Source organism: Bos taurus, chromosome 27 (assembly GCF_002263795.3).
Source record: "Bos taurus isolate L1 Dominette 01449 registration number 42190680 breed Hereford chromosome 27, ARS-UCD2.0, whole genome shotgun sequence".
NCBI lineage: Eukaryota > Metazoa > Chordata > Mammalia > Artiodactyla > Bovidae > Bos > Bos taurus.
This window is the reverse complement of record NC_037354.1, coordinates 14403821-14427863: the sequence shown is the minus strand read 5'-3', so window position 1 is coordinate 14427863 and position 24043 is coordinate 14403821. Positions and strand designations below refer to the sequence as shown.

Genomic DNA, 24043 nt, shown 5'->3' with positions numbered 1-24043 from the left:
TTTCAGATGAGAAAACTGGGGCTTAAAAGTGTTAAATAATACCCAAGTGTCAGACAACATATAAAGAGAAAAGTCAGAATCAGCTGATCACAAAGTCTGCTATTAATAATGACATCATAGTCTCCCAAAACACTAGTCTAACTTCCAATAAACCAGCATGAATATTCTTTATTTTGATATCACCACTTTAAGTGCCTGGGCTTCCCTGGTGGCTCAGACAGTAAAGAATCTGCCTGCAATGCAAAACCTGGTTGGGAAGATCTCCTGGAGGAAGAAATGGCTACAGTCCGTGGAATTGAGAATAGTCAGGACTGATTAAGCACACACACATTTAAGTGCCCAGCATCTCCCCACTGAATCTCATGACTATTCCTATTTATAGTGATTCAACCTCAGCCCTCCTCCATGCCTTATTGTTCTCAGAGCATCCTTGTGAGAGCTTATTATTTGTGCCACTGCATGTGAAGAGAAAAAAAGACAAGTTTACATGTGTTTAGAAAATCTACCCATGACTAACATGTTTAAAGCATGATAGGTACTTTAGGAATGTCCATTAATTTCTGAGAATACACCTGTGACTTTATACTATTCCAGTTGAAGCTACCCATGTAAAAATCTGCAAATGGATCTGCTGCCAGGCATAAGAAATAGTTTGAAAATAATAGGTTTGGCTGCCTTGGACCAAGATGATTCAGAAAATAACCTTCCCTGATGTAAAGAATAAACACTGGAAATAAATTCTCCAAGATGTTCAAGGTATTGATCACTAGGTAATGAGATTATGAGTTCTTCATATTTTTCTGCATTTTCCAAGTTTTCTGCTCTGCATGTATAATGGTACTAAAAATAATATAGTAATAAGAAAGTGAATGGTCTGGGTAAAATTTGACAAAGAAAAATTTTCATTTAAGTGAAAAGGTATTCTGGAATAAACTTATCTTAGCCCAGGTTCTCTAGAAATCAGAATGAATGATCAATATGTGCTGTCAACAACTGTGCCTCTTTGGGGTTTCCAAGAGGGAAATATCAGACAGTGAAAAGTTCTGTTTCTATGTATCCATGACTCACATCCTGATGCCTTGATTTCAATGAGAAAAAATTTTTAATCACTCTATTTTTGCTGCAAAGAATGTAAGTTAGCAAAATCTTGCAGAGAACTTTCACTGAGATAGAGAAATTACACTGGCCAGCAGGATGTCCCACAGTGATGCTCAGACTCAGTGGCCCCAGCCTCTCTGCTTCTAGAGCATTCAGAGCGCATAGCTCTAGGACCCACCAGTCACAAAATTCAGTGTGGACAGAGCTGGGCAACATGGCCGCCTGACCACGCCTCTTCCCATTTCTTACATCAGTAGGGAGCAGACCAGGATCCCAAATGCAGGAAATACAATTTTCTTGGGCTTCCCAGGTGGCGCTAGTGGTAAAAGAACCCACCTGCCAATGCAGGAGACTTAAGAAACTCGGGTTTGATCCCTGGGTTGGGAAGGTCCCCTGGAAGAGGGCATGGCAACCCACTCCAGTGTTCTTACCTGGAGAATCCCAGTAGCCTGGCGGGCTACAGTCCATAGGGTTGCAAACAGTCGAACACAACTGAAGCAACTTAGCAGGCACACACGCAGTTTTCTTACAAATCGGGGTCCCAAAGACATAAGCACAAGAACAGCAGGCAGCAGGAGGGAGAGAGAGCGACATTTGCAGCGGCCTTGGTCCAGCTCCTCCTAACACTGTCCTGCTTTATTTAATCCTTGGGCAGATGACTCTGTTCTTATTTTATGATGATGAAAATGCCATACAGAGTTTTTGAAGAGATTTTTTTAAAAAATCAAAATATCATTACAACTGGCCTCATATTTTATTTACCTTTGCAGATGAGTCCCACCTCCCCACCTCTTCCCCAGAGACAGCATTTTCTAGAGCTTTCACTGGGGCTCAGGACACAGAAACCCAGCTTGGAGAGAGACAAGGGGATTTTGCAAAGGGAAACAGGGCCCAGTGCCTGTGGCTCCCGAATTACACAAATTACACTGGCCCTCAGCCTGCAGTGTCTGATACAGCTTCTCCTTCTCACACTTTAAAAATAGTATTTATTTATTTATTTGCCTGCCCTGGGTCTTAGCAGCAGCATGTGAGATCCAGTTCCCTGACCAGGAATCAAACCCAGACCCTCTGCTCCCTCTGGGAGCTTAGCCACTGGACCACCAGGGAAGTCCCTCCTTCTCACGTTTTGACAAAAGTCATTGGCATCCCTAGTGTGGGGATACCAGCGTTCCAGTCACCCTCACGTTTACAAGGAGCTGGAAATAAGAATACCGGGCACAGTTGAAAACGCTTGAGTTTTGGTTTTGGCTTTCCCATGTCTCAAGACTTTGTTGGGTGGGACTTGGAAGTTTCGAGGGGTCAGACAACAGCTGTGGCCTGTGGGTTTCATTGTCATTTTTAGTAAATAACTGGATTGGTAGTGAGGAAATGACAAATGGGCATGGGGTGGGTAAGGAAGGAGTTCTCCTGATAGATTGTAAAAGTGAGAAGAAAAGAAGAGGGAGAAAGGATAAGAACTAAGAAAGTAAAGGAAAGAGAAATCTGAACACCTGAGAGGTTTTCAAATAGTAAGTCTACAGTTCATCGCTATATTTATTGATATCAATATTTACCGGTTCCTTCTAATGTGTCAGGAATAGTTCTAGAAGTGAGAGACAGCGCAGGGAATAAAACCTGTCTTTTGGGCACTTACATTCTTGTGGTTCTGCTGGAAGGCCCATTTAGGGTACTATGGCAAGAAGGAAGCTATTGGGTCCCCTTTAGTTAAGACTTCGCAGCTCTTTGGATCCCTTTGACATCGTCCCCAAGGTCAGTGACCTAAATCGAGACCTGCCTCCTACAGTCCAAAAGCTGAGGCATGACAGAGAAGTTCCCCAGCCATAGAGGATTGGAAATTGGAAGAGAACCAATTCAATGAACATGTTGCCAAGCAACAGATCAGAGTCACCAATATCCTGAGGAATCTTCTGGGTAAGAGAAAAGCATCGTGGTTATAACAGCAGTGGGGGTTCATCTGCTTCTTCCTTGAGTGGCCACAAAACAGGAACCGATCTGTATCTTCTACGAGATAGAGTGTCTCCAGCAAACTACACGGGTGCTTCTCGTGGGTATATTGGCAAAGTATCACCAGGTGTGCCCACCCATGGACTCTCTTCCCACTGGGCCTGTGACACTGTCTTTTTGTTTGTTTGATAAAATTTTTCATTTTTTTTCTGATTAGGAAAAAACCATGTCTACTGTTGAAATCACTGTAGAACAGATAGGTAAGATTAAGAAAATTAAAATCACCTATCATCCAATAAGCCAAAAGTAGAATTTGATGCATATACTTCTGGTGTTTTTCCTTTGAGTATGTATTTGTATTTTTGTGATGTTTGACAAAACAAGATCAGATCACACACTGTTTTGGAACTTGCTTCCCCCCCCCGCCTCCGCCCCGCCACCCCACAACACTATAACAGCAACCATTTTCCGTGTTATTAAAGTATTTCCCTTTGATCAGACCTATGTATCTGGATAAAGGTGATTTCACCAGGGAGGAGGGCCCTTCTAACAAAGAAAGACTTGTCTGTGAGGGTTCAGGCCCCGCTGAGAGCTCTGCAGATCTGCCAAACCAAACAGGAAAAGAGAGAATGCAGGCGGGACCTGAGTGTAGCTGTGCTGGCGTCTGCAATGCAGGCCACGCTCCCTTCCGGGAGGGAACATTCCTGAGGCACCTGTGTCCGCTGCCCTCCTCCCCTGGCCTCTGTCGACTGAAAAAAGATGCACAACATGCGAGTTGCCAGTTCAGTTATAATTGGGGCGAAATGAGGACTGCAGACTGGAGACGGCGCCTCAGATGGCTCTGGGAGACAGCTCCAAAGAGGCAGGGGGGAAAGGTCAGTATATATGTGATTTTGGTGCAGGGGAATACATGTAATCAAGCACATATTTTTTCCAGAAGGTTTCTACTAGTCTCGTGAAGCTTTGCTAGGTCACGAGAAACAGTCGTCACCGTGAAGGATTTTAGTGCTTTTCTAGATATGAGGAGATACAAGAATTGGGCTCATAAAATTAGTTCCTGAGCATAGCTAACTCTCTGAAGACCTGTCCTTCCAGTTCACCCCAAACACAGAGTGCCTCCTTTCTGCTCTCCGCCCTCGGCCCTTCGGGGGTGTCGGAGGTCAGCAGTAGCACGTGATTTAATCCTTGTAGAGGGAGATGGCGACCCCCCACGGCAAATGCCAGTTTGCAGCTGACACCCGGTTCAGATACTAGCCGCCTGCCTTCTGGACACAGAGCTTCTCCACTCTTCTATCAGCATCTGAAGCGGGTGGGGGTGAGCTGGGAGCTCGGGAAGGCCAGGGTGTTAGGACACTCGGTCCCTACATCTGCGGGTGGCCTGGAGGTTCTAAACTGGACACAACCTCTGTCTTTCTCGACTATGATACCTCCTCCTGGAAAGAAAAGGTAGATTTAATAGGGCTCCACACCCTACATGGGCTTGGCAAAATCCTTAGAAGCCTTTTTGCATTCACTTTGAAAACGCCCCCAGGGGCCTCTCTCAGCGTAGCAGCAGGGCCGGCTTTCTGGAAGAGGCTGCACCATGTTCAAGCCAGGGGTGATCCCACTGGGGTGAACGTCCGTCTAAGATGCACTAGGGGTCCTCACGCTGGAGCCCAGCCTGGTTGCCGCTGCAGCGGTGGCATCCCTTTAACTGCATCCTCGCATCCCTTCAGCGCGCGCTGCGGGGGAGGCAGGGACCCGGGGGTGCCGGGGACCCGGGTGCAGTGGAGGGGAGCCTGCGTGCGTGCGTGCGTGCGGAGTCCGCGCTCACCCGCCCAGCCAGGGTTTCTGCAGGTCATCCCAGCAGGTACAAGAAAACCTTTTCGCTGGCTCTTCACAGCTGGGTTCCGATTTTAAAACATAAAGGCGCCTTGTCCTGAAGTCACCCAGCCTGTCTAACCACTTTGGAAATTTCTTTCTGCTTCGAAGAACTCGGAGTCGGTCATGCGACAACCGTCCTCCTGCGTCCTAAGCTAGCATTGTTCATGCACTGAGCCTCTCGCAAGGGGCGGCCCTGGTTTCATCTTCTGGGAGGCAGCAGGTGGCAACACTTGAAAAGAAAGGTTCAGCTTGCCCAACCCGCTCAGACACACTTGACTTTGAAAACAGCAAATACTCTCCTACCTGATAGACGAAGAATGATTAACCTGAAAAATAAAACATCGTGGTTAATGGTTGTAAGTGGGCATGGGCACCTACCCCTCCTTTGACCAAACTTTAGTCAGGCTCCTCTGGGCACCTCTGCTCAACCAGGTCCAACTTGGGCTTCTCTGCCTGTCTGTGGAGAATCCAGTTTGGGCAAGAATCCTGCTAAATCAGGAGGAATTCCCCACCTTGGTACCTGACCATCTCTGCTGCCGTCAGCAGGCATTCTGTTGAGTTGGTCTAGCAAAAATCCCTCTTACCCCCTAGGGTTTGCCTCAGCAATAAAAAAAATTTCCCCAGGTGGCTCAGTGTTAAAGGATCCACCAGCCAATGCAGGAGATGAGGGTTCGATGGCTGGGTTGGGAAGATCCCCTGGAGAAGGAAATAGCAACCCACTCCAGTATTCTTGCCTGGGAAATCCCATGGACAGAGGAGACTGGTGGGCTACAGTCCATGGGGTCACAAAGAGTAGGACATGACAGAGTAACTAAACAACAGATTTCCCATCCACTGATGCCCACCGGCTCTTTGCCTTCAAACCCACACTCATCTCTGTCAGAGTTGAATCTGATCTCACTCCCCCACAAAACCCCTTTGCAACAGCCTCTCTTGAATAAGTCTGGCTAACTGTCATTAACAAGTATCCCAAATAATTTTTTAACAGTATCTGCATCTGTGTTGAAAGAGCCACCATGCTGTGATAATCGGTTTTCAAAGAATTCATAGAAAATCCATTTATTAAACATCATTGAATCTTTCCTCTGTATCAGGTTCTTGCACTAATTCCTCTAGGGAATCACTTGGAACCTCTGTAATATTGATTTGTAGTGTGTGGTTGGCCCAGGTTTGCAGAAGTGATTGTCTGACAAAAGTTTATAGAAGTTTTCTTGTTGGTCTCATTCTTACAGCTGAAGATTCCTTGTCAAATTTCTTTTCAAAGCAGAGGCTTTACAGGGGTAAACACAGGCATAAGAATCCCTCTGGGGACCTCCCTGGTGGTCCAGTGGTTAAGAATCTGCCTTCCAAGACTGGGGACATGGATTGCATCCCTGGTCAGGGAACTAAGATCCCACATGCCATGGGGCAACTAACCCATGCACTGCTACTGACCCCACACTCTGGAGCCCATGCCCAGTAACCAGAGAAGCCCAGGCACCGCAAGAAGACCCAGCATAGCCAAAATGAAATAAAGTTAAAAAAAAAAAAGAATCCCTCTGTTCAGATGAAGCCAGATGGAGGGCACTGGGTGTCCCTATAGAGAAGGTGATAAAGCACCAAAATGTCAGAAAGTCCTCACACCAACTCCCCTGTTTTGCAGTCTTTCATTTACGTGATTATTTCATAAGAAGAAAGGAGAAAAGGAGAGGACCAGTAAACCAAAACAAAAACCAAAGTTATTGGTTAACAAAGAGTTAGTTAAGGCACCTCTCATTACCCTGAAAATTATAAAGAGAAAGAATCAAGTTATTAAAAATTCTTTCTTCCCTATAGGAACTATTTATTAGAGTAATTACATAGACCTAGTAGGTGAGGGGGGAAGAATGCTTCTCGACAGCATAATTCTAGCCAATAAATGCAGGCCAGTATATTAAAATTATATTTTGCAACTTCTAATTAAGTGACTGATTCAGACAATTGCCATTGATGGATGTTTAGCTGAACCTCATAATGAAGGGATTAGGCCGTCATCCTGTAAGCCCACTGATCCATTTTAGCATCACTAAAAGTGAGGCAATCAGGTCTGTGTGGCAATAGATATGCAGCAGATCAACTGTGAGATATTCTTTAAAAAAAAAAATGGGGCAAGGTAGGTAGAAAGGGACTCAGGCAGGCTTTAAACCCTAACTCCTAGTCCACAGGAAATCCAGGGAAGAGAGAAATAAGCCCAATGACACCGTGGGAAGCAACCAGCCAACACCAGAGTGTGGACTTTACAAGACACTGATCCCGTTTCTTCCACAGGTCAATGATAAGGCATAGAAGTGGGGAAGGGACTGTTACAGTAAATGACGCTCGAAAAAGCCTTGGGGCATAATTAAACATAATGATTGACCTTGTTAGGATGCTGATTGAAACAAACCAACTCTAAAAAGACTGCTTAGTCCATTAGGGAAAATTGAACATATGTTGTATATTAGGCAACTTCTAAAGTGACTGCCTGGAGAATCCCAGGGACAGCAGAGCCTGGTAGGCTGCTGTCTATGGGGTCACACAGAGTCGGACACGACTGAAGCGACTTAGCAGCAGCAAAGTGACTGCAGCCATGAAATTAAAAGACGCTTACTCTTTGGAAGGTAAGTTATGACCAACCTAGATAGCATATTCAAAAGCAGAGACATTACTTTGCCAACAAAGGTCCGTCTAGTCAACCAGTGGCTATGGTTTTTCCAGTGGTCATGTATGGATGTGAGAGTTGGACTGTGAAGAAAGCTGAGCGCCAAAGAATTGATGCTTTTGAACTGTGGTGTTGGAGAAGACTCTTGAGAGTCCCTTGGACTGCAAGGAGATCCAACCAGTCCATTCTGAAGGAGATCAGCCCTGGGATTTCTTTGGAAGGAATGATGCTAAAGCTGAAACTCCAGTACTTTGGCCACCTCATGCGAAGAGGTGACTCGTTGGAAAAGACTCTGATGCTGGGAGGGATTGGGGGCAGGAGGAGAAGGCGTCGACAGAGGATGAGATGGCTGGATGGCATCACTGACTCGATGGACTTGAGTCTGAGTGAACTCCGGGAGTTGGTGATGGACAGGGAGGCCTGGTGTGCTGCGATTCATGGGGTTGCAAAGAGTCGGACACGACTGAGCGACTAAACTGAACTGAACTGAAGGAATTATTGGCAACTTATTAGATGTAATAATATTATTGCATTGTATGTTTTTTAAGTCCTTTTATTTATGGGTGAAATTATTTAATAGGGGGATAGATGTGGGTCCAGTGCTATGTAGACAGTAGAGAGCAAAGTATTAATGGTTACAGAGCTGAGTAGAAGATGGAGGTGTATTATAGCCTCTGCTCTTGTATATGTTTGGAAATTTTCTCTATAAAAGAATAAAATGAATTAAGTGGTAGGAATTACAAGCAGAGAAAATATTGTAAATGTAGTCTGAACAACTTGTAGGCACTAACACCTCTGATACACACATGAGCTATCCTGTGTTTAAACAATATTAAACACATCTTGAATGTAGGGCTCCCTACTGTTTCCTGGTAAGTTGGGTATTTGGGATTCAGTCCTTTGTGGAGACTATGGTTTTTCATTATCACCCAGGGTCAAACATTTTTCAAGCTACAACTCTTCAATACTCTAATGAGAGCATTCTACAACTAACAAGACGACAGACTTTGTTCAAAATTATCAAATTCTAACAGAAAAAGCCCTGCTCTCCAGAAGCAACAGTGCTGAAGAGCAGCGAGCATTCTTTCAGTTTTCAGAGTTTCATTCCTCCCCTAATTCTCTTATCACTGATTGCGAACCTCTCCGGTAGGGAAAACAAAGCCAGCCTGTCTACACTGAGAGAGCTTGGCATGCGAGGAGGTGGGCAGGAGCCGACACCAGCCAGCACCCCTTCGTCACCTTACAAACTTTTATGTTCCCAAAACCCAGCTCCCGTAACATTGTTGGTTCAGGGGCGATGGAAATGCATTCCCTACAGGAAAAACTCCCAGTAGTTTCATTAGGGACACGGAAGCCACTCCCGTGTCACTCCAGGAGTCAGCCCCTCCTCTCGGCTGCTTCCTCACTCACACCCTATAATCACCTCCACTGGGCTTCCTCTCTACCTTGAATCTTCTATGAATTTTTTTATCATGGAAAATTGCAGACATATCCAAAAGTACAGCCCCCAGGCACTCTTTACCTGCTTTAAAGAATGATCAACGATTTTCAGATCTTGTTTCATCTACTTCTTGCTGACCTAGGTTGTCTTCCGGTTTTTGATGTTGTTTTCTGGAGCATTTTAAAGCCATTCCCACACATCTCATCAGTTCACCGGTCTTGTGCCCACTTCTATTGCATTCATCACATGGCAGCATCTCGTGCTGGACTGGCGGTCCTCAGGAAGAAGATTCCTTTATGCTTTAGCTGCTGACACAGAAACTGGCCCATGGCAAGCACTCTGAACACTTGGAAGTCAATGTGTAATTAAGGGCAACAGCGTTGCTGCCATAGACTTAAGAATAGGTCTCAGTCACAGAGTGCGCAATGCCTCAGTCATCAAACCCGTATTTAGCCAAAGCTCATTTGTTTAGGAGCAAACACTGGCAGCCTTAGAGCGGTGGCTGCGTAGTGTGGAGGTTCAGTAAGTGGGCTCTGCAGGCTGCTGCTGCTGCTGCTAAGTTGCTTCAGTCATCTCCGACTCTGTGCGACCCCAGAGACGGCAGCCCACCAGGCTCCCCTGTCCCTAGGATTCTCCAGGTAAGAATTTTGGAGTGGGTTGCCATTTCCTTCTCCAATGCATGAAAGTGAAAAGTGAAGTCGCTTAATCGTGTCTGACTCTTAGCAACCCCATGGACTGCAGCCTACCAGGCTCCTCCGTCCATGGGATTTTCCAGGCAAGAGTACTGGAGTGGGGTGCCATTGCCTTCTCCACTGCAGGCAGAGGGCCTTGATTTGAAACCCAGCTCTTCCACCACGTGTCATGTCGTTGGCTAAGACAGGTTGCATTTTCCAAAGATTGCAGTGAGCTCTCCTGTCCCCGCTATTCTTCTAGGATGTGACCATTTCCCCAGTAAGAGGCAGGGTTCACGTTCCCTCCTCTTAAAGGTGGATGGGCCTGTGAGCATTGTGGAAGCGACGTTCTGTGCTACCCAAGGCCAGGTCGTGGAAGGGAATGAGGCTTCTGTCTTCCTGGCTGCACCAGCCACACCAGAGCTCCGTGCCGCCATGGGAGCAGCCAAGCGTTCTGAGACCGTCATGCTGTGAGGAAGCCCAAAGACCGCCTGCAAAGGTCCTGAGACTACACGGAGAGACGCCTGGCTAACCCCATGCGGCTGCAGCCTCCTTGTTTTCACCCTCCTCTTTCCTCCTTCACCCACTGTCAAACGAACAGCTGCATGAGTGAGCCCAAACCAGAACTGCCCAGACAAGCCCTTCCTCAATTCCTGACCCACTGACACCATAAAAAATGATTGTTGTGTTGGCCACCAAGTATTGGGATGATTTGCTGTGCAGTGATAACCAGAACATCGGGCAAGTTACCTTCTCTGTGCCTGCTTCCACATCTTTAAAATGGGGATGATAATAATAGTATCTACTCCACAGTGGGCTTTTTTGAGTATTAAACAAATGAGGTTAAGACCAAAGATCACCTGGTACTCTATTCAGTTCAATTCAGTCGCTCAGTCGTGTCCGACTCTTTGTGACCCCATGAATCGCAGCACGCCAGGCCTCCCTGCCCATCACCAACTCCCGGAGTTCACATGACTCCACGGAGTCGGTGATGTCATTCAACCATCTCATCCTCTGTTGTCCCCTTTTCTTCCTGCCCCCAATCCCTCCCAGCATCAGAGTCTTTTCCAATGAGTCAACTCTTCGCATGAGGTGGCCAAAGTACTAGAGTTTCAGCTTTAGCATCATTCCTTCCAAAGAACAACCAGGATTAATCTCCTTTAGAATGGACTGGTAGCCCTCAATAAATACTGGCAATTATCATTTGGGAAACATACATGGTTATGTTTGTTATCCTGGCCAACCTAACAAAGGTTATCATTTCCAAGTTCTCACATGCCAGACAGGCTGATACATTTGAGAAGTGTTTTCCATAAATGAGAAACCAGCTGCAAGGTGGCTATGAGTTTTGCATTCTCTGAACGACTGGGGAGAAACTAGAATTTAAAGCATGGCTCAACCTATCATTTGCATGGTATATGTCACTGGAAACGCAGGCGTGCCTGGCAGGGCTGACTCTGGTAAAACACGCTTCAGAAAGCAGACACAAAAGGCCCGGTGAACACTGTCTCTTTCGCTCTCAGGCGCAAGTAAATTGAGTGGAAGGGAAAGTTTCTCACCAATTTGACCTTGGAAGAGAACTTGAACATACTTAAGCCAAGAATGTCTTTTCTCGTGCGTGAAAACATGGGGCTTTACACTCGTTTGGCGAATTGTATGCAGCCCTTCAGTAGCTGTCTGAGAATGGCATCGTTGACTTAAGTACAAAGACGATGGTGGCCACGGGGCTCACTCATCAAAGGATGGCTTGAGTATCCCTTGTTGGAAATGTTTCAGAACACAAATGCACAGCAAGAGCAAGTCACATTTCTGTTTGCTATCACATATTCATTCAACAATCTCTAATCACCAATGTCGCTTCCTGAAAATTACAGTCGTTACCATCTATTCTCTCAACCGGTAAATAACACAATCCATCTTAAGCATTTTTTTTCTTACCTAGTGTAAAAAGTACAAGGAGTTGGGACACTCTTGGTGCCTTTTCTGGGGTTTTAGGTCAAGAGAGGAAGCTTCAGAAAGGTACATGTGGAGACCACCTCGGCGCTCCTCATTGAAAGAGTGAGTTTAGCTTTCCCACTTGTTTCTTCCTTGAAAGCACCCCCTCTTTCTTTGCAATGCCAATGTGGAAATTACAGCTCAGAATTCTTCAGAGCTATTGTTAGGGACAGCATCAAGAAGAGAGGCTTTTCATATTCTGGGTGGAGTTATGAATGGGCCATGAAAGAAATGACTGAATGAGAACAAAAGAATCTTTTTTTCAAGTAAGCTGAAGACATTAAAAAAAAAAAAAATCCATCTAAGAGCCATGATCCCATGATCCCATACAGTCCCTTAAAAAGAAGAATTCAAAGATAAGGAACCTAACACTTCATGAGGAAAACTGAGTTGAAGTTGTAATTTTAGGATCATAAAAATATAAAATGAAGCAAACTGGAAATTTTTTTTATTCCAAAGACATTACCGTCCCCATCCTCTTGGTAACACTCCACACTGATTAAAAACCAGTGCTTACTTTCAAGAATCAAAAAGCAAACTTTAGTCACTCCCCCAAAGGCCAAGTTTTAAATGCTTTATTTAAAAATGTGTCCCCGAGTGGTGCATAGTACTGGTAAGGAGTAGTAGTGAGACCCAAATGGTGACACAGGACTCAGAGAGGAGATAGGAGCCTCTCAGGAGGGACACAGGGGCTGTGGCTGAAGCAGAGGCTCCAAGGGAAAGGCTCCGCGGTCCTTCTGGACACTTGTAACCTCAGTGAGTCAACGGCTCCTGCAATGCTGTGATATCTCTGTCTGGGGAACCCAGGCAAGATCACTATTTCATGTATTTCTGAATTAAAATTTGCTGTAATTTAAAATAAGTAAATGGAATACATTTGCAGTAAAATGAACGACATGGAGGATTCCTGGTTGAGAAAGGATTACACTACTGAGGGAAAGTGCAGGCCAATTTATGTGGTGTATTTGCACTCACAGAGATCACACTGACATCAAGGCTAGTGATGCTAAAGTGAATGCCAGAGATCCACGTGTCCTAACATGCCCTGGGTACTTCGTGTCTGACAATGGCGGTGTACACACAGGAGACGTTTATTATGTGAGTACGGCATCAGATGCACCTTTGAATTTTTCAAACTGCAGGTTACATCCTGTTAGTGAGTCATGAAATCAATTTGTTACACCAGGAACATCTTTTAACAGAACAGAGTAGGATATAAAATAAAAGAGCACAGATAAGACATTACTTCATGGCATTTTTGTTTACAGTCCCTCTTGTGTTTTTAATTTTTATTATCCTCATATCATCCATGTCTTCCAGGTAAGAAGCTGAGACACACAACGGGCAATGTGAACAAAGTCACCAGAGCTGGGACTTGGCCCTGGGACGATCCGACAAGCTCCTGTGGTCTCCACCTGAGCGGCAGGGACAACAGGGAGCTCAGATCCCCCCAGCGCATCACAGCCCCTGGCTCCGGAACACCCCCCCCACCACACACACTTCTGCAATGGTGTTTCCCAGCAAAAGCCGCTCCACAGAGAAGCTATCCAACAAGCTCAAAATAAATAAAAGGTACACACAAGCATGTCTGAAAGAGAAAGTTATTTATTTACATCATTCTTTTCCTTTTTACAACTCCTATACTTTTAAATAAAAATTTCTGGACAACAGGGGAGTTTTAAATTAAGATATTTTAACAGAGGATTTTCACAATATGTTTTTTTATGTACATGAATTTTCAAAAGTTTTAAACAGTTCTTTTCAACCTACACAACATAACTAAAAGCTCTAGAACTTTAGATTTAGACCTTGCATCTTTCTCTAAAACTTTCAGTTTAGGAGATTATGCTTAGCATCTTGCAGTTCAGATCCTGACAGGTGAGGATCTGGTTTATGAACCTGCTTCATAAATGAACCAAGCAAGCTGAACCTATCTGAAATGTTTTGGTGGTAAGCAAAGGTTATTTTTTTTTAGACATCTTAAACTGCTTTCATTAAAACTTTTTGGAAGTTGTCTCTGTCAGTCCCGTGACTGCTTTCTGGTTCCTGTGTATGGACTCTGAACATACGTTAGATGCATGAGAACAGATTTATTCTATCTCTGGTTTAGCCAACTCTCAAAGACACCCACGGGGGTTCCCAGCTTTCCGGGGCAGACACTGGTGCACGGCTCCCCTTGTCCAGGAGTATTTCAGAGACTTAACTTTCCTTGGCTACTGCACATACAAAACCCCATTACTGTGAAGATGCCCGTGTCCACAAAATGACTTTCAACAAAAACAAAGGGTTAACACCCTTTCACGTCACGCTGACAGATTTCAAATATTTATTAGTCAAACTAGAAGATTTTCCTAATATTTTAGCATGACTTCCTCTGAAGACTTGGTGTAACATCCGTTAAAAAATACAGAAGATTAACCTGTACCATGATCAAGTACAGCTCACCAGGAAACAATCACACAGTTCTGCCCAGTTTCTCCCTGAGAATGGCTGAGGCCCGTCCTGAATCTCACGCAGCCGCGATGGAGGCGTCATCCACGAGCCGGCCCTGTGGCTTCGGAGGGGAAAACAAGGAGGGTATGCAAGGTAAGAATGACCACAGAATCGCTGTTAACTGGAGAGGGTCTGCAAGTACTTGGAACTGTTTCACGGACACAGAATAAACGTGTGCAAGTTTCCAAACAAGATTATGTTCATCTGTCTCCTTTCCCCCACCTTCTCTCGCCAGGTGAGCCTGGGGACGGTGACCTCGCAGCCTCCGTGCGGCCCGCTCCCTCTGTTCCTAGTGGCAAGCTCACCAGCGCAGCACATCCTCTGCCCGTGGAGCCCCTCGCCCCCTAGCCTGCAGCCGCCACCCACCCGTCAGTGCACCGTGTGTGACAGGGCGCCTGGCCACCACTCCTGCTCAAGAGGGAAAGCTTTACCCTCCCTCTCGTGCTCAGCCTGTGTCCCGAGCTTTAAGCGGGCCACAAACCTGCGCTGCCAGCAAGCTCCTTGGGACTCAAGGGCTCCCCTTCTCCTGTTTGGGAAAGAGTGATGCATCGTGAACTCTACGGTGCATAACTACAAATACTGCGAGGACTGAAGTGGCGGATAAACGCAGAATGCCCTTTTCTCGAAGTTCACTGACTGAAAAAATTTAAAACGTGACATCAGAAGAGAAAAAGCTGAGTCAATAAAAGATATCGTGACTGCTTTTAGGTGTAAAATTTCTGACAAGTCAGAAAGTCTGACAACACCCCAGAGAGTCATCAAGTAGTTAAAAGAATAAGATTCCTGCAAATGACTTTACTGCGCTGACGGACTTTAAAAGCGGACCTTTGTGGGGAGAGCAGGAGAGGCGACTGACCAGCGTTAGAACCGCAGCACCACAGGCCGACAGCTGTGATTTAAGCCGACGGTTCTGGGGGTTCCCTGAGGCCGGGAAGGGGGTCTCCTGCTCTGTTCTGTTGCTGGGAGGTTTCATACATGTAGGTACACACGCATGCATGTGTGAGGAAGGCAACTGAAGCTCAGTGCAGGAATGGAATGAACGGAAGACTAGGTCAGTCAAAGAACAGGAACCTGGAAATCATATCACTGTTTAAAACAATCAAAACGTTAAACCCGAGTATAGTTTCTGACGGGTGATCATTTTTAGAAAAGATCCAAATCCAGTAGCACTACATAGTTATTAGAATCAGAAAAGTTCAGGGATTGTATCCAGAAAATTAATCCATTTTGATTAAAAACTAGTTACAAATTAACTAAAACTTTAAAATATATTTCTAAAAAATAAATTATAAAGTAAAATAAAAATTTTTAAAAAGAAAAACAAAAATAGAAATATATTTTACGAAGCCAAAGAAAACACATGTTTAAGGATGCCATCAAGATAAATCTTCATTTGCCCAAAGGAATAAAAACCTTTAAAATTAGATCTAAGAAAAAAATCTATAAAACAGAAAATAAAAAATTGATAATAACTTAATAAGAAACAAATAGCAATATTGCCAAATTTATAGTAACAGTCAAGATACTAAAATTGCTAGTCTCAAAATACTATTTAGTGACATTTACGTGAAAAAACTGTGGTGTTGGAGAAGACTCTTGAAAGTCCCTTGGACTGAAAGGAGATCCAACCAGTCCATCCTAAAGGAAATCAGTTCTGAATATTCATTGGAAGGACAGATGCTGAAGCTGAAACTCCAATACTCTGGCCACCTGATGAGAAGAACTGACTCATTTGAAAAGACCCCAATGCTGGGAAAGATTGAAGGTGGGAGAAGAAGGGGACGACAGAGGATGGGATGGTTGGATGGCATCACCGAATGGATGGACATGAGTTTGAGCAAGCTCCGGGAGTTGGTGAAGGACAGCGAAGCCTGGAGTGCTGCAGTCCATGGGGTCGCAAAGAATCGGACACAACTGAGCAACTGAACTGACCAACTGATGTGAAAAAACATCTACTTGCATTTGTTTCCAAGACAATAAAAAACAGAAAATGTCTAAACCTTACCTTTACAAAAATACTGGTTGGTATGAAGCGCCTGAGCAGTTGATTCGTGAAGTTGGGAAACCTGAGCAAGTTGATGTTGAGAGACGGCAGCTGCTGGTACCCAGCCATCAGAGGGTAGAAGTTATATAACATCTCCTGTTCCGTGCCAGGGAGGATACGTAATCGAATCTAAATCACAAAGTGACAGAAAAAGATAAACAAATCCATGTATCAAATAAACTCGCAACAGCTACATGTTGTCACCTATCAAGTTCTGGCAAATGATCAGACACTTAAATCCTTCTGGAGAAATATTTGCACCCTCTCCTATTCCATCTTCTAGACAGACACCAAAATGTAGGGCTGAATTAATGAGGCCAGAACCACACAGGTAACAAATGTAATACAAACACGTGCATGGTTTCTCAGTTTCTACCAACACGCAAAAGGCAACCTGTTCTTGCTTAACAATGCAAACACTAGGCAGCTCAGCACTTCCCGTGTCTCAGACCAGGCAGGCTTTACAGCCACAGTGCGCTACAGGATAATGTGCAGAAGAGCATCTCTGCAAACATTACATCAACGTGAGAGGAGCTGGTTGTTTCCTGTGTTTTGTCTTAGGGATTTTACCTTTGTGGTAAGGTAAGTACCTTCAGGGCAAAAGGAAAGAGCACTATCTGGTAAGATTTTCGGTACTTTAATTATTTTCAAGTCAATACGTGAAACAGATCAGGACAATCAAGAAAAGCCTACTCATTTGCAAATGATACATAAAGGTATGTGATGCATCAGAGATAATATATGTGTTTGTGAATCAACATATTCAGCCAATGTTATACTTGGTGTATATTAATATTATACATTTATATCAGTGTACAGACCTATAGTACACTTCACGTGTAATTCTACTTTCATTTAACAGCAAACACAGCACTCAGGACATGCCAGCCAGATGGTTGACTCAGGGTGAATACTACTTGGCATTATTACAAGTTTGTGCTCTAATTGCACCCTTATTATTAATAATAAAAAGCATGTGCTGACCACTGTGGTGTGTCTCTGTTGCCACTCTGACAGAGGAGGACAGTATTCTTACTGAAAATATGGTTTTGCCTGAGAGCATGTTCCACCCAAAAATCTGATGAACTTTTCCACCTCTGATATGAACAGATGAAGAAAAACATCTGAATCACATATTTTTCTATGTAGATACAAAATTGTGCCTACACGTAACACAGATAGATAACTTTATGCAGGATCAAAATCTCTAAAAAATTATACTGATAGTTCAGAAGCAAATTAGGCTTTTAATCTGTGCAGTTATGCTTCAAAAGGTCTCAAATTAAAAGACACACACACACAAACTCGTTAGCAATAAAAAATTTCCAGGAATTCTATCAGTCCAAGGGATTTGTGAACTCTTGTTTTATATAGAGAAAGAACCTCTATGTGTGATCTCAACATGGAAAGGGTGGCCCATTTAACCCACTTCTACAGCAAGTTGTAATTAAATCTTCAAAAGTGACTTAAGATTCACCACTACCAAAACAAGAGCCATTTCTGACAGCTCTCCACTTTCTGGCCACACTCCTCTGTCTTCACAAGCAACCCCGTGAGATACAACCTGTACCTGTTTAAGTCCTGAGAACATGAAGGCATCGCTGGGCTCCACGGAAATCTCGACATCTTGAACTAAGTCAGTCTTATTCTGCAGGTGATACCTGACAGGTAGCGACTCTCTGACACGCCCGAATGACGGCAGATCTGCAAAGGTGACATTTCTCTTGGTTAAAAAAAACAACAAAGCTCACCATTCATGGGTTCCTTTTGTAAATAAATTTCATTCCATAGACATGGAATTATTTAAATTAATGAGAGCACTGCACTGTTGTTAAATAAGAAAATTCTCTGATTGTAAAATAGCCACAGGGCTATGATAAAGCAGGCTAAGAAGAATCAATGTCTCCTTCTAAACTGATTTGGCTCAGAAAGGGTCTTGGCTACCAAGAGCTGAATTACCTTTTAGGATTAATTTCTTAAACCTACAAAAAATTTCCCTAAATATCAATAATGGCTCGAGATGGGATGACAGACATTATGGGCCCCTTGGTGGAAACTATGATGTATTTTTGTCAAAATCTTTAACCTGAATTTGATCAAGACTATAGATCTAACTGGGCTTCCCAGGTGGCACAGTGGTAAAGAATCTGCCTGCAATGCAGGAGACACAGGGTCGGGAAGATCCCCTGGAGGAGGAAATGGCAACGTGCTCCAGTATTCTTGCCTGGGAAATGCCATGGACAGAGGAGGTTGGCGGGGAGTCACCCTGGCGGGGAGCACTACAGGGAGTCACGAAGACATGACTGAGTGACTGAATGCACACACACGCACAGTTACCAATTTATAGGGGCAGAGAAATACTTAAAAATGATGCAATGCAAGTCAGCAAATCCAGACTATAGGCAGCTTTACAGGAGGACAGTTTCTTCAACAAATGAACATCAAGGAAGCGAAGGGGGGAGATGAAGGGGGTAGAGGAGGTGATGTGGGGTAGAGGCAGCACAGTGGGGGAGAGGCTGTCTGCCTGCCTAGGGATTTTAAGAGTCTAGACACCAACGCCAATCAACAGCAATGCAGAGGCCTTATAACAAACTATGAAGAACATTCAGAGTCAGCTAGGGAAATTTCAACACAGGAATTTGATCATATTGCAAAATTATTGCTAATTTTTAGTAATCATAATGACTCTGTGATTATGTTTAGAAAAACAGCCAGTGATGTTAAAGATGCATACTGAAATCTCTATAGATGAAATAACATTCTGGCATTTGCTTCAAAATGTTGAGGGCAGGAGGGTCGTGTAGAGGTATAGATAAACAAGACTGGTCACAATCTACTTTTTGTAAATGGTGGGCATTTCTCGTAATGGGGAAAGTTAGAAAAAAAATCTTAGCAGCTAAAATAAATATTCTTTTTGGATTCCGCAGATCAAATAAAAGGTGAGTGGAGGCACCTGCGTTCACGTGGAGAGGGATGTTTTCCACGATCACGTGGGGCAGGGTGATGACGGTGCTGATGACGGGGACGCCGTCCGTGGCTGAAGTCCTAGGCAGAAGAGAGGCCCCTTAGGTCCACGTTTCATGTGAGGAGTAAATACATCAAAACCAGGGAACGTGGGTATTCACCAACCCACTGCAAAGCAAATACAAATGACCCCTTTTCTAAAGGTTTAATGGAAGGAGTTTTGTGAAGTAGGAGCTTTTCCAATCCCATTTTTGAGAACTTTCAATGAAAGAGCGTTACAACTCAAGGCTGCTGTTTGGTCTCAGTGATGAAGTCAGGACTTGTGTCAGAACATAAGTCAACTGTACCACAAAGCACACCATCTAACCCAGCGTTTTGGTAGCAAAATGTCCTCTATGGTAGCAGAGGTATTTACATTATGACCCAATGTCTCCTTACACTGAGGACTGTGCCCAGAGCCCAGGCCACTGGACACGCGCTACTGTAACGGCACCGTGGGTGTGCAGGAGAAACTGCAGACCTAAAAATATGTCACTATCAGCAGACACAGTGGCATTCAGGCATTACTCAGATAAAGTGAGTAACGTTATGAAGCGGTCAGATACTTTCCCTGTAGGACAGTCAGGGTGGGAACCACAGGGGCGGCTGCCAACTATCTGACAACCTGTGGGAAGAGCCTGTATGCAGAGGTGGAACAGGTGACACTGCTTCAAAAGGGCAAAGCATTACTGAGCAAGCGCCACGGGCAAAACAGCCAACCCTCCCTTTTAAGAAGTACATGTCTTTACAGTATTATGGTAACACGACAGAGTAAACGAAGCAGTGCCTTCAGAACAGTTTTTTAACTCCTACAAATGTGAACTGAGCTGAACATCAACATGGTAAATTCAGCAGTGTGGAAAAAAGACAAGGTATTTTTTTAAGAAAATTATTTTTTACTTTTAATAATTAGTTTTAAGATTTATAAAATAATTAAGCCACACAAGAAAATAACCCATGCAATGCCATGTATCCACCTCCTAGTCTAAGAGAACATAACGACAGAGCTGAAGCTTCTCCTGGACCCATTGCTGCTTGGACCCCCCTACCCTCTGCTCCAAAAGTAACTACTAGCTTGAATTTGGCATCTATCATTCCCGTTTCTTTATGCTTTTCCAAATTATACATAAAGCCTAGGAAGCATATGTTTTACATGTTTTCTAGTTCTGCACAATTTGTTCATATCCTGAACATCTGCAGTTGCTTTGTTTCATTTAACATTAACAGGCTGTTAGCTATAGCTCTCGGAGAAGGCGATGGCACCCCACTCCAGTACTCTTGCCTAGAAAATCCCATGGACGGAGGAGCCTGGAAGGCTGCAGTCCATGGGGTTGCGAAGAGTCGGACACAACTGAGTGACTTCACTATCACTTTTCACTTTCATGCACTGGAGAAGGAAATGGCAACCCACTCCAGTGTTCTTGCCTGGAGAATCCCAGGGACGGGGGAGCCTGGTGGACTGCCGTCTATGGGGTCGCACAGAGTCAGACACGACTGAAGCGACTTGGCAGCAGCAGCAGCAGCAGCTATAGCTCTCGTTCCTTCATTTTCACTGATATATAATATTCCACTGTACAACTGTGCCACATTTACCTAATTTCCTGTTGGTGGACATCTAGGTTGCTTCTAATTTTTTATTATAAACAGTGCTACTATGAACACTCCCAACCACGTCCCCTTCCTGTATGTTTGAATCTTTTCTAGGACTGCACGCTATAGCCATCAGCTTACCAGGTATTGCCAAACAGATTTCCAGAGCAGCATTCTAATTATACTTCCCCTCGTGACAAACTCTGCATTGTTAAGCCTCTTTATTTTTTCCAAGTAGTGGGAGTACACAAATCTCAGATTACTTGTAAGGCTGACCTTCTTTCCCCTGTGTTTACTGACCATTCAGCTTCTCCTGATCACTATGCCTACTCAAGTATTTTTCTCAACTTTCAGCTTAGAGGTTTCTTTTTAATGATCTGAAAAAGTTCTTGATCTGAATTCGAATCCTTTGTTCATTTCAGATGCTGGGAAGTAGCCTTCCCCACTTTGTACTGTCTTTTCACATTCTTCATGGCATTTTCTAATGAACTGAAAAACTTAATTTTAAGAAATCAAATTCATCAATTTTAGAGGCTCATACTTCTAGTGTCCTATTTAAAGAAATTCTTCCCTACACTGAAGTCATAAAATGATTCTCTTATTTTTCTCCTAAAAGTAGTAAAGTTTTGCTTTTTACAATTAGAATTTCAATAAATCTGAAATTAATTTTTATATACAATGCCCAACAGATATCCCATTTTCTCCCCAAGTCAATACTCAGTTGTTTACCACCAATTATAAAACAGTTCATCCTTCCCCTAGTGGTAACAATGCTACCTCTATGAAACGTTATTTCCATATGTGCATCTGTGGAACAATTCCTAGACTCGCTCTTCTGTCCCACTGGTTCATCTACCTCTCCCTGAGCCCACACCATAGTGATGTCCACTGTAGCTTTACAATAAGTCTTAGAATTTGAATGGCCAAGTACCCTTGCCTAGCTGTACCTCTTCTGAGAATTCTGACGATTACTGACATTTGGCCTTTCTATACAAATTTTAGATCCAAGAGTGTCAAGTTCCACAGAAACAAAATAAGCTGCTGAGATCTTGAAGGAAATTGCACTGAATCTACAGACAATTTATAATATTAAATCTTAACCAAGTCCTACTGAGCAACTGATCTGATCTGATCTGATCAGGGACTACTTTGTACCTCTCCCGTTTGTTTAGGTCTTCCTTTAATGTTTTAAATTTTTGTAATTTTTTCCATACAGGTAATACATATCTTCTACTAGATATGTTTCTCATCATTTTGCTGTTACATAAATGATACCTGTTTTAAAAGTACTTTGCCTTGAGGTTTATTATTGATATATAGAAATCCAACTGATTTTTGTATACTGATGCTATATCCACAGCAGTCTTGCTGAAACTCTTTATAATTCTAATAACGTATTGATCCCCTTGGGTTTTCTGTGCAAACAGTCCTACTGACTGCAAATGAGGGCAGTTTCTCCTAATGCTTTTACTGGTCCTGTCATCAGAATTTGGCTAAAATCTTGTCAGTATATAGATCACAAGCTGTAACAAACATGAACGAAAGTTATCCTTTTCCATCTGCGTGTTTTTGACAAATGGTCGGTGGCAGCATGTAGCTTCTCGTCCGTTCTACAGGCTGGCAGAAGCTCTCACCTGCTAACTGAGAGGGACACACAATAAAGGCATGAGGATGACACGGATAATGGAGAAAAGGCAGGGCGGACACAGTCTCACCTCTTCCAGGAGATAACATAATGCCCGGTTGCTACTCCGCCTTCAACATTTCCAACCGATGGGCATCGGAGACAGAAGCACTCACTGGCACTCTCTCCAGTCTGCAAGACGACTGCAAAACAGAGACTTTATAATCCTCCAGTTATTTCATCTATAAACAGAGGGCTTTACATCCAAGTAATGTAACAAAAAAAGGATATCTTATCAATTTTTTGTATATTATCTATAGAGACTTGGAGATGTTAAATGATTTTTTCAAGGAAGACAGATAGACAGAGCAACTAAAATAACCTGCTTATATTTGGTCTCGGGCTTCCCTGGAGGTTCAGATGGTCAAGAATCTGCCTGAAATGCAGGAGACCCAGGTTCTATCCCTGGGTTGGGAAGATCCCATGGAGAAGGGCATGGCTACCCACTCCAGTATTCTTGCTTGCAGAGTTCCATGGACAGAGGAGCCTGGCAGACTACAGTCCAAGGGTCACAAAAAGTCTGACATGACTGAGCGACCCACACACATATTTGGTCTTAAGACTACATCGTGATTTTTTTAAACCCTCACAATATTTGTCCTTATATCCAGTTGACCAGAATACACAGAAGAACTGTACAAAAAAGATCTTCACGGCCCAGATAATTACGATGGTGTGATCACTGACCTAGAGCCAGACATCCTGGAATGTGAAGTCAAGTTGGCCTTAGAAAGCGTCACTACAAACAAAGCTAGTGGAGGTGATGGAATTCCAGTTGAGCTATTCCAAATCCTGGAAGATGATGCTGTGAAAGTGCTGCACTCAATATGCCAGCAAATCTGGAAAACTCAGCAGTGGCCACAGGACTGGAAAAGGTCAGTTTTCATTCCAATCGCAAAGAAAGGCAATGCCAAAGAATGCTCAAACTACCGCACAATTGTACTCATCTCACACGCTAGTAAAGTAATGCTCAAAATCCTCCAAGCCAGGCTTCAGCAATAAGTGAACCATGAACTTCCAGATGTTCAAGCTGGTTTTAGAAAAGGCAGAGGAAGCAGAAATCAAATTGCCAACATCTGCTGGATCATGGAAAAAGCAAGAGAGTTCCAGAAAAACATCTATTTCTGCTTTATTGACTATGCCAAAGCCTTTGACTGTGTGGATCACAATAAACTGTGGAAAATTCTGCAAGAGATGGGAATACCAGACCACCTGACCTGCCTCTTGAGAAATTTGTATGCAGGTCAGGAAGCAACAGTTAGAACTGGACATGAAACAACAGACTAGTTCCAAATAGGAAAAGGAGTACGTCAAGGCTGTATATTATCACCCTGCTTATTTAACTTCTATGCAGAGTACATCATGAGAAACGCTGGGCTGGAAGAAACACAAGCTGGAATCAAGATTGCCGGGAGAAATATCAATAACCTCAGATATGCAGATGACACCACCCTTATGGCAGAAAGTGAAGAGGAACTCAAAAGCCTCTTGATGAAAGTGAAAGTGGAGAGTGAAAAAGTTGGCTTAAAACACTCAGAAAACGATGATCATGGCATCT

The 24043-nt window shown here is 43.8% G+C and overlaps 1 protein-coding gene and 1 long non-coding RNA gene across 4 annotated transcripts in view; one reads left to right on the top strand and one right to left on the bottom strand.

Annotated features, from left to right (window-relative positions):
• The first annotated feature begins 3481 nt into the window (after positions 1–3481).
• Positions 3482–13838, top strand: LOC132344046 (uncharacterized). The gene is made up of 2 exons (XR_009493122.1): positions 3482–3917; positions 12992–13838. It is a non-coding gene; the product is annotated as an uncharacterized lncRNA (long non-coding RNA).
• Positions 13259–24043, bottom strand: part of TRAPPC11 (trafficking protein particle complex subunit 11) — a 39300-nt gene continuing 28515 nt past the window's right edge. For 2 of the 3 annotated variants that reach the window (XM_024986301.2, XM_015460848.3), the window contains exons 26-30: positions 22517–22628; positions 19162–19253; positions 17779–17912; positions 16170–16337; positions 13259–14225 (exon numbers count right to left, since the gene is read on the bottom strand). In XM_024986301.2, coding sequence (XP_024842069.1) covers positions 14181–14225; positions 16170–16337; positions 17779–17912; positions 19162–19253; positions 22517–22628 — 551 coding nt within the window. In that variant the 3' untranslated portion in view covers positions 13259–14180. 3 annotated transcript variants of the gene reach the window in all.